At 45.8% G+C, this 13584-nt stretch overlaps 1 protein-coding gene across 1 annotated transcript in view; it reads right to left on the reverse strand.

Moving 5' to 3' along the window:
* The window catches only part of MAP4K5 (mitogen-activated protein kinase kinase kinase kinase 5), a 293565-nt gene extending 280588 nt beyond the window's left edge, over positions 1-12977 (reverse strand). Inside the window, exon 1 of the mRNA XM_033950939.1 lies at positions 12257-12977. Within this exon, the coding sequence (XP_033806830.1) occupies positions 12257-12364 (108 nt within the window). The 5' untranslated portion in view covers positions 12365-12977. The remainder of the gene's footprint in view (positions 1-12256) is intronic.
* Between the last annotated feature and the right edge of the window lie 607 nt (positions 12978-13584).

The raw sequence follows: 13584 nt of genomic DNA on the forward strand, positions 1-13584 counted from the left end.
GCAGGGGAGTTGTGACCAATCCGAAAAGGAATACCACAAACTGGAAAGGTCACAGTAGAAAGTGGAAACCAAGATATTTCCAGAGATGCAGAAAGACAGTGATGAGAAGATACGCCTCCTTTAAAGCCAAAGAGGTAAGGAATTCCCCCAGAGCTACCACTGCTATAATGGATAGTCTCTCTGCAAAAGCAGGAGACCTTTAGGGCCTCGTCTACTGGACTTCAAGTCCAGAATGGGACTCCAAACTTTCTGTGCCTTGCTCGGGCACGATGAAGAAAAAAAAGCATCTGCCTGAGCCCGATTCTTCTTCAGGAACTGGTGCTATGGCATTAATGTCCAAGAGTTGTTGCACTGTCGCTTGAACTCTGGTCTCCTTCTCTGGATAGATGAGGAACAGATCTGAAGGGAGCCATATAAAACTAAATCTTATACCCCCCACCCCTTTTTTTTTTTTTAATAATAATGTCCAGAACCCAAAGGCAGACAAAATCTGTTCCCATTTCCTTCAGAAAACCCACAGCCGCCCACCGACAAAGAGGGGCGGCAGTCGCCCTAGTATCATAGGTACACGGAGGTCAAGCCACCACGGGAACCTGAGGGTTGCCAGCGCCATATCAAATCTCTGCTAGACCCTGGAAGGGCCTCCAAGAAGAGTAACTGGAAACAAGGAGGTATGATCTCCTAGAGGTACGAAAACTGCCTGTTTTGCCCCTAGCGGAACAACAGCCCCTGCTGTCCAGGAGGTATTTGAGACGACGATCTGCCACACTGGGCATGAAGTCGTCCACATCTTTGCCAAAAGCATCTATCCCAAGGAGGGTAACCTGCTGAGAGTTGCCTTGGAGGCTGAGCTGCCCATCCACTTACTGATCCAGAGCATTTAGCAGACAGAAAAAGGACTCCGATAATGTTATAAAGAGAATCAGCTATATACTCCACTCCCTCCCTAATCATGTGGGGACAGGAAACCTTCAGTTTCAAGAGACTAGTCCGTAAGCTCGTCTGATAGGTCCATGCCACAATGGAAGCAGCCGTTGCTGCTTTGAAACCCAAAACCAGTGCTTCAAATTGTCCTTAGAAGGACAACGTCCACATTACAATGCTCTGCATCCTTCAGCATCATTCTACCCGCACTAGGAAAGGAGGTGCGTTTGGCTACTGCAGTCCCCTTTCAGCTGTGAAAATAGCTGTTGGAAGTCCAGAACCATAAGATAAAGCTTGGACATAGCTTTATCCACCTATGGAGAGCCTTCAAGAGACTCCCTTTGGTCAGAGACCACGGAGGAGATATCTGGATAAGCAGGAAAGAAGGGTGTCCGCTCATTAGTGCCATTCATAACAGTACACTGGGAAGTGGAGGGCAGTTGAGAATTGAGATGCAACACAGTCAGCAATGACCTATGAAACTGAAGCCAACTTGAAAAGATTGTGTACTGAGAGACCATCACCATTATCCACTGCATCTCCTGACTCCTGTATCCTTATCCAAAAATACAGCAGAGGCTTGAGATAGAAAGGCCTAGACAGGAATATCCAGTCCTCCCAGTTCTGCTCTGAAAGGTCACTGACATGGGAGCCGGCATATTGTGAGGCAGAGACCTGCTAGGGAGAAGCAGCCCCAAATAGTGAAGCTGGCACACTCACCTGTAGCGCAGTGCTTCCTGGGTCCATTAAACAGGCTTTCCGTAGGTGGTTCCCAAGACCAGAGGCCCTACGAACCCTGCAATGCTCCCGAGAGGGAGCACCTCCTCCACCTCCAAGCACTTACATTTCATACCTTCATTGTGTTCGACCTCTGGACAAACTTCTTTCCTCACAGGCCAAGAGGACTGAAGAGATGCTGAGCCCAAAGCTCTTCCTCCTCATATAGAACACAGCCACACCTCAGCTGGCAAATTCATGCAGAAAATGCATGGATTGGGGGTAACTTGACCTGGGGACTCTATTGCAGATGATTCCCAGGCAAAACAAGGGGTTTTGAGTCAGAAAAAGGTACTTTAAAAAAAGATAGCTGAAAATCCAAAATGGCCGCTACCAGAAAATTCACACCATTAGGGGTTTTGGAGGTAAGGGAACCTCACTAACCCCAGAAACACTCAAATCTGACTTTAAACCCATCCCCCCTGATTTTCCCTATAGGGAATAATGGGAGTACTCACTGACTTCTGGTGCCTGTCAGCTCTCAGCAGTCTGCCTGCAGAGAAAAGATTTCTGCCTCATAATTATCACAAATCTTCCAATGGAGGGAGATAATCGCTGTGGTAAGAGTCATCTCGTAGCACCAGGGTCGGCCATCATTGAAGCTTCTAGAAAACTTTCCACTCAACATTGTTACTGCTTTAAGTGGACTCATTTCACACTTGTATGACTGCCAGTCATTGCATCCAGACACATCCTCTGCCATCAGTCCTCAAATATCTCCTATACTTTTCCAACTCTGATCTTAAAACCAGTTCAGTCAAGAGTTCATGTCATTGCTAGTAGTGCTTTTTATACACCGCTGCATAAAAAGCCTTGATCTCCAGATTCATGAAAGGCTTTTTTCATACCAAACCACCAATTGCTCGGGATCTCAACATTATACTTTCAACACTGATGAGGCCACCCTTTGCGACACTTGTCTCTTCATCTCTCAAACATCTCACTTGGAAAGTAGTATTTTTAATCTGCATCATTTTGGTACGCCGAGTCATTGAACTGCAAGCTCTTGTGTCAGAACCACCATATATGACATTTGGGGTCCCTGCATACATCCAAAATTTCTTTCTAAGGTAATTTCAGATTTTCATTTAAACGAGTCTATAGTTCTCTCTGTCTTGGCCTGGCCCAACTGAGAAGTTGTCGGGTCCAGATCAAGTGGGCCGGTGTGTCAGCACCCGCTACATGTGCCTTCTATTGTTCTCTGCTTCCCACAGTGGGAAAAGCGTTTCATGGCTTCTGCCACTGGCAAATTCGATTTTTGGTGTGAATACACACTACGTGGTGTAAGTCAGGTGGGCCACCTCAGCTTACAACTTTAGAGTCAGTGGACCTCGCTGCTGTCAATGATCAACACCAGAGCAGAAGCTGTGCAGTGCTTCCCCTACCCACAGCGCCTGAAGAACTCACTATCCACCAACTGCCACCTGCAAGCCGCAATACCCACCGTGAGTCCTCTCCCCCACATGTGGCACCTGAGGGAAATTCACCGTGCCGCCCTGGACAAGGGAAGCCTCCTCGTCTCTACCTCAAACCGTGCCCAGCAGTTGCATGGGTTGCCAGTGTAGGAAATAGTACTGCACTGCTCCCCAGGAAACAAGGTCGGGTAAAAAAAAAAAAAAAATTTGTTCGCATTAAGTGAGGAGCTTGCAGGCAGTACCAGGCAGCAGGAGTAAGGAGAAAGGAGGGGGTTATTGACCTGGCTCCTCCAGTATATCCCCTAAGTATTCAGAAGCCAAAACCCCTAAGCTACTACCAAGGAAAATACACAATAGAAGCCTAAGCCAGAGGAAAGAATCCAGGAGCATAGGAAAATCCATCCATCCGCTGGAGACAAAGAGTATACTGGAGAGGTATGGCGCATACCATCCGAGGTACTGGCTCACACTTCTGCTGCCATCTATCCAGATAGACTTAACCTATGCATCTGGATTAGTCTGCTGATGATGACAGGGAAAGTGGATGATTATGGCTTGCCAAAGCAATAAGCTGTTTTGCATGCAAGCTGCACATAACATATTCTGATTAAAATCCGAGATAGTGAAAATGAATGCAGAAAAAAATTTGTGATAATACAACATTTTATATACAATAAACCAGATTTACAACATGTAAATGCATTATCAAAGCTTAGTACATTGGTCCCAGAATCAACAAGACAGCATATCAGTCAAATATATGCATGAACTACCAACATCAGTGCAAACTGTATATGCGGTTAGTCCAGGAAGAAAAAACAGACCACATCTGACTTCAGGCAGCAAGTACTAAGCCTCAGCAAATGCAGAGGCATCACAACATAACTAGCTAATGCCTGTCGAGACTTCACTGGATAATACTGTATGCATTTGTGCAAGGTGTGCAAAGTCCTCACATAACTGGAGGAAATGTGAATTTGTTTGTGCCCTCCAAAAGCTTACATTTTGGGTAAATCCTTACACTACCCAACTCCTGTAATCACCAAGTCCTCCCACGTTCTCCCTGGTAGCCGATTTCTTCCCAAATTCCAGCAGTACCACGCAAGAAAAAAAAAATCTTCATAACTTGTACTGAAGCTTCTTAATGGAGTTATCTACTAGCTTGGCTGTTTTTTGTTTCTCACACTGCTCACAAAGAAAGTTTTATAGTAATAGCTTCCCAGTATAGATTAATCCCCTTTATTAAAAATCCACGGGAAGGTTGTCTGTCTCACCTTCTGCTGGGGAGCTAGTCCAACTTACAATTTCTCTCTCTGGGACTTCTATCTCCACAAGTTCTGGAGGTTCAGAAAACTTTAGCCCTCTTCCTCTCTTCCATTGAGCATTTATTTCATCAATCCTCTGTCATCACTGCCTCTTCCCCTCCCACTGCTATTGGTGTATTTGGCTGTTTCTCAGCTTGCTCCCTGAAGGGGATAGGTCTGCCTTTGCTTCTCAGGGATTAATCATGCCTCAGTTAAAAAAAAAAAAAAAGGCTTTGCTCTTCTATTACAACAGGACCCAGTCCTGCTCTCCTCTGGGTCTCTCTCCAGGATCCTAAAGTGTTTTGGGTTATACCAGGGATAGGGAACGCCAGTCCTCGAGAGCCATATTCCAGTCGGGGTTTCAGGATTTCCTCAATGAATATGCATGAGATCTATTTGCATGCACTGCTTTCAATGCATATTCATTGGGGAAATCCTGAAAACCAGACTGGAATATGGCTCTCAAGGACCGGAGTTCCCTACCCCTGGGTTATACTGTCCTTCACTTCTCCCTATGTATGTTTATGGCTTTAGGGAAAGGACTCACTCCAGGGCTCCTCTTTGTTTAGCACAGAAAGGTTTGGGGGGTTTTTTCCCCAAGGGAAGGTTTTATCATCTTTCCTTATCGTCCAACAGAAAACCTCTTTCCTGGGACTTTCTTCCCTGGAGCACAGGGTCACTGACTCCCAAGGTGCAAAGGGACACATGTGGGAATATGGCAACATTAGCCAAAATCCTGAGAACTGTTCATCTGGAAATTCTTAGGATTTAACAGAAATCTAGTTTACAAGGAAGACATGGAAGGAAAAATTACAAAAGTTCTCTCAGCATGCTGAAGTTCACAACCACACAGGCCAATTAATCCTGTGCCCTTCCATATCAAATAGTAAATGTAACCATAACTAGATTCCATGTGTTTACTCCTAAAATAAAGTGAAGCCTAAGAACAGTGTTTCACCGCCTAGAGAAAAAAGCAACTGCCATAGAAACTTGTGATACAGGGGGTACCGACATCACTAGCCAAGATGGACAGATGAGCTGAGGGCCACCAAACACTATCACGTCTAAGTCGCTGACATCCCAAGTCTATAACTGAAATAAATTGAATCGGATTAGTACTGTTTTTGAGCTTCATGTCACTGCCCAAGCGCCATACCCTAATGGAGTTTGCGTTCTGTCTAACCTTGCATGAGAATGTTAAGATGGCAGCCGTAGATGCCGAGACAAGCACGGCGCACAATTCATTACAAACCAACTACCAACATCTGAAAAAAAAAAAAAACATTAGATGAACTTATGGATGAATTTCAGGAACTGTTGCATAAAATAAAAATTGGTTCTCAAGTGGTCCGGGATGAGCTTTCGGCACTTAGGGGCTGATTTCTTAATTGGTGCTGGCCACACGTCAATCATACTTAGGATCAGTTTACAGAATCATGGCTAGTGGCACCTATGTAAAAACTTAGGCGCCTGAAATGTAGTCGAGGGTTTTAAAGGTCTACATCTCAGGCGCCTAAGTTTTTGGAGAATCATGATTAACAGCACCCAAGTTATGCTCCGCACATAGAAGCATCCACTTAGGCATTAGGCGCCACCAAGCGCCATGCAAGAGGCACCTTTTATAGAAGAGAGGCGCCTATCGCCCAATCAATTTTTTTTTAACCAATTAAGGTTATTTATTAAGAGTATTTTGCCAAATAACCCCCGCCTTTACAAAGCCGCAATAGCATTTTTAGCGCCGGCCGTGGCAGTAACAGCTCTAATGCTCATAGGAATTCTATGAGCATCAGAGCTATTACTGTGGCGGCTGGCGCTAAAAACGCTAGCGCCGCTTTATAAAGGAGGGGGCAAATTAGGCACCCTTTAGAGAATCAGCTCCTTACTGCAGATCTCTGGAGTGAGATCGCTGAGCTTTGTCATCGTTTGGAAGATGTGGAGATAGAGAAGAGACTCTTTACAGATTAGTACGTATGATATTTAAATGAGTTGTTTAGCTAAGTTTTTCAAGAATTTCCAGTGTTTTCAAGAAACAAATATTAAAAGATAATATAAAATTAACTAATGACTACTTAAATACTATGTTCTCCAATGATGAAACTTATTCATTGGAACTGCCCTTCTGATCAGGGCTGTGGAGTTGGAGTTAGAGACACACAGAGGAACAACATGATTCTTTGTCTCACTTGGAAAACCAATTCCAGGATTCACAAAAGACTGAGCTATATCTCCTCGACAAAATTGAAGATTTACAGAATCACAGCTGGTAGTCAAACCTGCACACTAGAGGCCTCCCCAAAAGCCCAGAGTACGCTAATTGTGAGTTGGTGCTGCAGAAGATTGCTAGTATGTTATCGAGTGAAGCCCAAATGGTCCTCACCAGAACACCATCAAATTTGAATGAGTCCATCGATCCCTGGCTCAACCTCATAACAGGCACAGAGATATTGTAGCCTGTTTTCAAGATTACAAAGTTAAAAGCAGTTATGTCTTAAGCACGGGCCCAAACAACTATCAAGTGGGACTCAGAAAATCGAGTGGATATAGAACCAAAGGCGGAAGGATTGGAGTCATTGTTGGTTAAATTACCGGGAAAAAATAGCCTTGACATAAGATTGGGTCTATACTATCGTCCACCTGGACAAACGGAAGCAAACGACAAAGATCTGGCAGCAGAATTGAGGCGGGAAGGCAACAACAGGAACGTGACAGTAATGGGAGATTTTAACTACCCCGGGATAAACTGGAATATTGGAAACTCGAACTGTGCAAGGGAAACAGAATTCTTAGAGGCTGTGAGGGACTGCTTTATGGATCAGCTTGTCAAGGAACCAACAAGAGGAAATGCCACTCTTGACCTAATCCTCAACGGAATAGGGGGACCTGCAAAATAAGTGGAAGTAGTAGGACCACTAGAAAACAGCGATCACAACATGATCCAGTACAAATTAGGAGTAGGTACAGCAAAAGGGAAGAGAACCACAGTGACAACATTCAACTTCAAGAAAGGGAACTATGATGCTATGAGAGCAATGGTAAGGAAAAAACTCAGAAACAGCTCAAGGAAAACAGAAACTGTAGAGCAAGCCTGGTCTCTATTCAAGGGCACAGTGCAAGAAGCACAACATATGTACATCCCCAGATTTAGAAAAGGGTGCAAAAAAAACCGAACAAAAGACCCCGCATGGATAAACAATGAGGTGAAGAAAGCGGTAGGAGACAAGAAAAAATCATTCCGGAAATGGAAAAAGGACCAAACTGGGGAAAACTGGAAGGAACACAGGAAACGCCAAAGAGAATGTCATCAAGTGGTTAGGAGAGCGAAAAGAGAATACGAAGAGAGGCTGGCCAGGGAGGCAAAAAACTTCAAATCATTCTTCAGATATGTTAAAGGGAAGCAACCGGCGAGGGAGGAAGTAGGACCGTTGGATGATGGAGACAGAAAGGGAGTGATAAAGGAGGAAAAAGAGGTAGCCGACAGATTAAACAAATTCTTCTCATCAGTCTTCACAAGCGAGGACACATCCAGTGTACCAGAACCCGACGTGATCTTCCATGGTGATCAAGAAGAAAAACTGTCAACAATAGAGGTGAGCCATGAGGATGTCCTCCAACAGATAGATAGATTGAAAAGCGACAAATCACCAGGCCCAGACGGAATCTACCCTAGGGTACTAAAAGAACTAAGAAATGAGATAGCGGGAATACTCCAACGAGTTTGCAACCTATCCTTGAAAACTGGAGAGATCCCGGAGGACTGGAAGATAGCAAATGTTACACCTATCTTTAAAAAGGGGTCAAGAGGAGACCCGGGAAACTATAGGCCGGTAAGTTTGACATCGGTTCCAGGCAAGATGGTAGAAGCACTGATAAAGGACAGCATCTGTGAGCACATCGAAAAAATGGGCTGATGAAAGCAAGCCAACATGGCTTCTGCAAGGGAAGATCGTGCCAAACAAACTTACTGCACTTCTTTGAGGGGGTAAACAGTCAGTTGGACAAAGGGGAACTCGTAGACATCATTTACCTCGACTTCCAAAAGGCCTTTGACAAGGTACCCCATGAGCGGCTACTTAGGAAGCTGTGGAACCATGGGGTGGAAGGGGAAGTACACAGATGGGTCAAACACTGGTTGGCAGGCAGAAGATAGAGGATTGGAGTGAAGGGTCACTACTCGGGCTAGAGGAAGGTCACGAGCGGAGTTCCGCAGGGGTCTGTACTCGGACCGCTGCTGTTCAATGTATTTATTAATGACCTGGAAACGGGGACAAAATGTGAAGTTATAAAATTTGCGGATGACACTAAACTCTGTAGAAGGGTTAGAACTATGGACGAGTGTGAGGACCTACAAAGGGACCTAAACAAACTGGAGGAGTGAGCGAATAAATGGCAGATGAACTTCAATGTAGGGAAATGCAAGGTCATGCATATAGGGAGAAAGAACCCAATGTTCAGCTACCAAATGGGGGGATTAGTATTAGAGGGAAGTAACCTTGAAAGAGATTTGGGTGTACTGGTGGACACAACAATGAAGTCAACGGCACAATGCGTAGCAGTCGCGAAGAAGGCAAACAGAATGTTGGGTATTATTAAGAAGGGTATTACGACCAGAACAAAAGAAGTCATCCTGCCGTTGTATCAGGCAATGGTGCGCCCGCACCTGGAGTACTGTGTTCAGTATTGGTCACCGTACCTTAAGAAGGATATGGCAATACTTGAGAGGGTCCAGAGGAGAGCGACACGAATAATTAAGGGCATGGAAAACCTTTCATACACGGAAAGATTGGAGAGACTGGGGCTCTTCTCCCTGGAAAAGTGGAGACTCAGAGGAGACATGATAGAGATCTACAAGATCATGAAGGGCATAGAGAGGGATAGATTCTTCAAACTTTCAAAACATATAAGAACAAGAGGGCATTTGGAAAAATTGGAAAGGGACAGATTCAAAACAAATGCTAGGAAGTTTTTCTTTACCCAGCGTGTGGTGGACACCTGGAATGCACTTCCAGAGGACGTAATAGGACAGAGTACGGTACTGGAGTTCAAGAAAGGATTGGACAATTTCCTGCTGGAAAAAGGGATAGAGGGGTATAGATAGGGGGCTACTGCGCAGGTCCTGGACCTGTTGGCCGCCGCATGAGCGGACTGCTGGGCACAATGGACCTCGGGTCTGACCCAGTGGAAGCATTGCTTATGTTCTTATGTTATGTTCTTATATCAGGACCTAGTGGCTGACACCCTTCAACAGAGAGCAGAATTCATTGCCAGAGAATGTGGTGAAATCTTTTAGGAAATTATCAGGTTTTTTAAACCCTGCTAAGCTAACTGAAGTCCACAGGCCATTACTGAGATGGTTTGGAGAAATCCACTGCTTATTCCTAGGATAAGCAGCATAAAATCTGTTTTACTACTTGGGATCCATTGTTGGAAACAGGATTCTGGGCCTGACGGACCTTTATGTCCCATTATGGCAATTCTTATGTTCTTATCTAATATAATAAAATGCTAGGCCGCGCATGCGCACTCAAAAATCGTGTTCCCTGATCCGTCGCGGAAACATGAGTGCGCATGCGCGCGTTTTACGTCACCACCTGCTCTCCACCTCGCGCCGCCATCGATCTCTGTTCCTCCTGCACCATGGCACGCCAGCCATGTCCGCTGCCTGCCTCGAGCTCCTGGGGGCCGGCGGCGTGAGCTGCCCGGCCAATGCTGAGGCCCCGCCTCCCGCTTCTGCCCTACACGGCGCCGCCAGACCCGGCCCTACACTCAGATCCGCGAACAGGGTTGCCATGGAAACAGAGGGGATCAGGAGCTAAACAGAGATTTAAAAAAAAAAACAACAGTGGACAAGGACAGAGACACACAGACACTCACAGAAGGACAGGGGGCTAAAGAGACAGATTGAAAAAAAATCACAAAACACAGAGGACAAGGAGATAGAGAGACACACAGACACTCACAAAAGGACAGGGGGCTAAAGAGACAGATTGAAAAACATAACAAAACACTAAGGAGAGAGAGAGACACACAGGAAACAAATGACAAACAGACATACAGCAGCCAAGGAGACAGACAACAACAACAAAAAATACAGACATACTTTTAAAGAAGAGGAGCCGCATGCTGGACAGGGGGAGCAGGCAAGGAGTGCTGCTGGACAGGGGGAGCAGGGAAGAGGGTAAGGGGGAGAAAGTAAGAAGTGCTGCTGGGCAGGGGGAGAAAAGAAGGAGTGCTGCTGGACAGGGAGAGCAGGGAAGAGAAACAGGGGAGCAGGTAAGAAGTGCCGCTGGACAGGGTCAGCAGGTAAGAGTGACTGGGGAGCAGGGAAGAAGTGCTGCTGGACAGGGGGAGCAGGGAGAGGGACAGGGGGAGCAGGTAAGGAGTGCTGCTGGACAGGGGGAGGTAAAAGGAAGGGAGAAGGCCTACTGCTGGACAGGTGGAACAGGCAAGGGGTGATGGTTGACAGCCGAGGAAAGAGAGAGACAGAAAGCGGCCAAGGGGAGAGAGAGAGAAAGAAAGAATGAAAGACAGACATACATATATTCTAGCACCCGTTAATGTAACGGGCTTAAAGACTAGTATTCTTATACTATGCCATACTTTGATTGTAATTTGAATATTTGTACTGCTGTAATTGTCTCTATTGCTTATGTTTGACTTATTCTTGCTGTATACTGCCTTGGGTGAATTCCTTCAAAAAGGAAGTAAATAAAATCCTAATAAACTTGTGTACTATAACTACAAATTGGTGCTAACTGCACTAATTCATGCCACTTAATATCTATTATTGGTACTTAAAGACAATTGATGCCTAATTTAACAAAGTTTATAGAACGTACTAATTGCACACCTAACTTTAGTTAACAGTATAAAGTACTTCAATGAACCTAATACACTGTGGAAGATAACAAGGATATATTTGATGAAAACATCTATCTGAAGGTGTTTTTTAAACTCTATTATATATACAAAGTATCTACTATACCAGTCTATATCTACTACTTTCTTTATGTATAGCCTAATGGTTAGTGCAATGATGGCTGGAGAACCAACTCCTTGTGACTCTAGTCAAGTCATATAAACCTGCACTGCCTAAGGTACAAAATAAGTACCTGTATATAATATGTAAACCACAAAGGCAATATATCAAATCTCTTCCCCTTTATTACACATAAGGAAGAGGTAGCTGGTTAGATTAATATTGCTGGGTTAAACTATTCCCAAAGTATTTCTTTGTGGTTTTACTTTGTACACATAAATGCTGACACCACCCTTGGGAAGCTAGTATTTCAGGTGCTGGGAACGAAAGGTGTTGTAACCACAGCATTTACACCTGAATGATAGCTGATTTAATACAGATACAATATTCATTTACAATATGGAAGATTGTGCATTTAGAATTTTAATTCATCACACTAGACTTGAATTCATTACTGATAAACTAATAGACCATTATATATACCAGTTTCACAATAAGCTAGGAAACCTGAAAATTCGGCCACGGACATCATAAGGATTGCCAATGTGTAAGTAAACCAAAGTTACACCCCCCCCCCCCCCAACTCTACTATGTAATTTCACATTTTCAACCAAAAGGAGAAAACCTCAGCTCCGGCACATTTTCCAAAATAAACGGACACTGTTCTTAACCAAAGCGGGAAAAAAAAAAGTTTCCCTTGCAAGAAAGATGATTAACATACCAGACCAGAAAGACGCGCGAGGGAAAGTGAGGAGCTTTTTCCTATTTCTGCGGTTAACGTGTAGATGAAGGCCTCCGCAGAGGTTTGGCTAGTCGAGCAACAGACAGGTTTGCTCTCGAGGTGTGTGCCGTTGACTCACCTTATACACGTCTCCGTAGGTGCCGCTGCCAACCCTCTGGATTAACTCGAAGTCCTGCTGTGGATTCCGCCTCTGGATCTCGGCGCTCGGCCGAGCGTGAGCCTCCATGAGCTCTCCGGGAACAGACTCCAGCTGCCAGCACGGCCCGGGGGGGGGGGGGCTAAGGCTGTGAGCCAAGCCCCTGCTCCATTGCCGATCACTAGGGGGGGAGGGGCGGGGAATAGAAATCGAGAGCCTTTATTACCGCCGCCTGCAACACCGCTTCTTACTGGCTCAGGTAAAACGAAACCCAACCAGGCGTTTTTGTTTCCCTTCTGGCCCCGCTCCCCGCACGGGGACGTCACTTCCTGTCGCTGACAAGAGCACCGACCCCCCCCCCCCCAACAGCTCTCCCCGCCCCTCCTCGTTTCCCGCCGCCTTTGTTTAAGCTGCAGAAACCGGGGTCCCGGCTCTCCCTCCCGTCACGCGTAAACGCAGGGTCGGGCTGCCAGACGTCGCTCGCCCGCGGCCCGTTCGTCCTTTCGCCGCCGGTTGAACCAGGACGGACGGGAATCGAGAGAGAGAGAGATGCCGAGGGCGCGCGCTTCTAGAACTCTTAGCCCGATTCAAAGCGAAAACATTCCGAGCTCCCCCCTGTCCCGGCGACGTCACTGAGGCAGCGGAGCGACTACTCCCCGCACCGTCAGACCGGCACGGAACGCGAGCGCCGCCCGCCGGAAGAAGGACCACACTGCGCCCGAGTACTCGCGGCCTAACTGCGGGCTGAACACGAGCTGTCAGAACCTCTCTTGGCTGGGTCTGCATACATACCTTGCGCGTTGCCCTTCCTGGTATTTTGGCCAGTGCATTTTTTATTGTAGCCCTCGCCCGTTCAATTACTTGTTTCTACGTTAGGATGGGATCGTAATTTTTACTCGGATGCTAGGTTTAAGATTTACACAAATGGATCTTTTTTTTTTGGCCTATTTAGAGTTAGGAAAGGAAACCACATATTTTCCTAAACCATTGCTCTAGTTGTTAGTTCAATCACTACAATCAACAATTTTTTTCCTAATACATTTTATTATATACCGGCAAAGAATTCAAAGGCAAGGAAATAATAATGAAGATCAGACTTGTCCAGGCACTCATTTTCTCAGTCGTCAATTATAGACGTGGCACAGCAAGGGTAAGTGGTGCCCCTCCCCCACCCTCTTCTCTGCACCTCCCTACCCTTCTCCCCTGCCTTTTTAATTTTCCAGGTGAGAGCAACAGCATGAACTTGCTGTCCGTGTTGTGTTGGCTATCCCTCTGATGTCACTTCATAGACACGGGGTCCGGAAGTGACA

Source organism: Geotrypetes seraphini, chromosome 7, assembly GCF_902459505.1.
Source record: "Geotrypetes seraphini chromosome 7, aGeoSer1.1, whole genome shotgun sequence".
NCBI classification, from domain to species: Eukaryota; Metazoa; Chordata; class Amphibia; order Gymnophiona; family Dermophiidae; genus Geotrypetes; species Geotrypetes seraphini.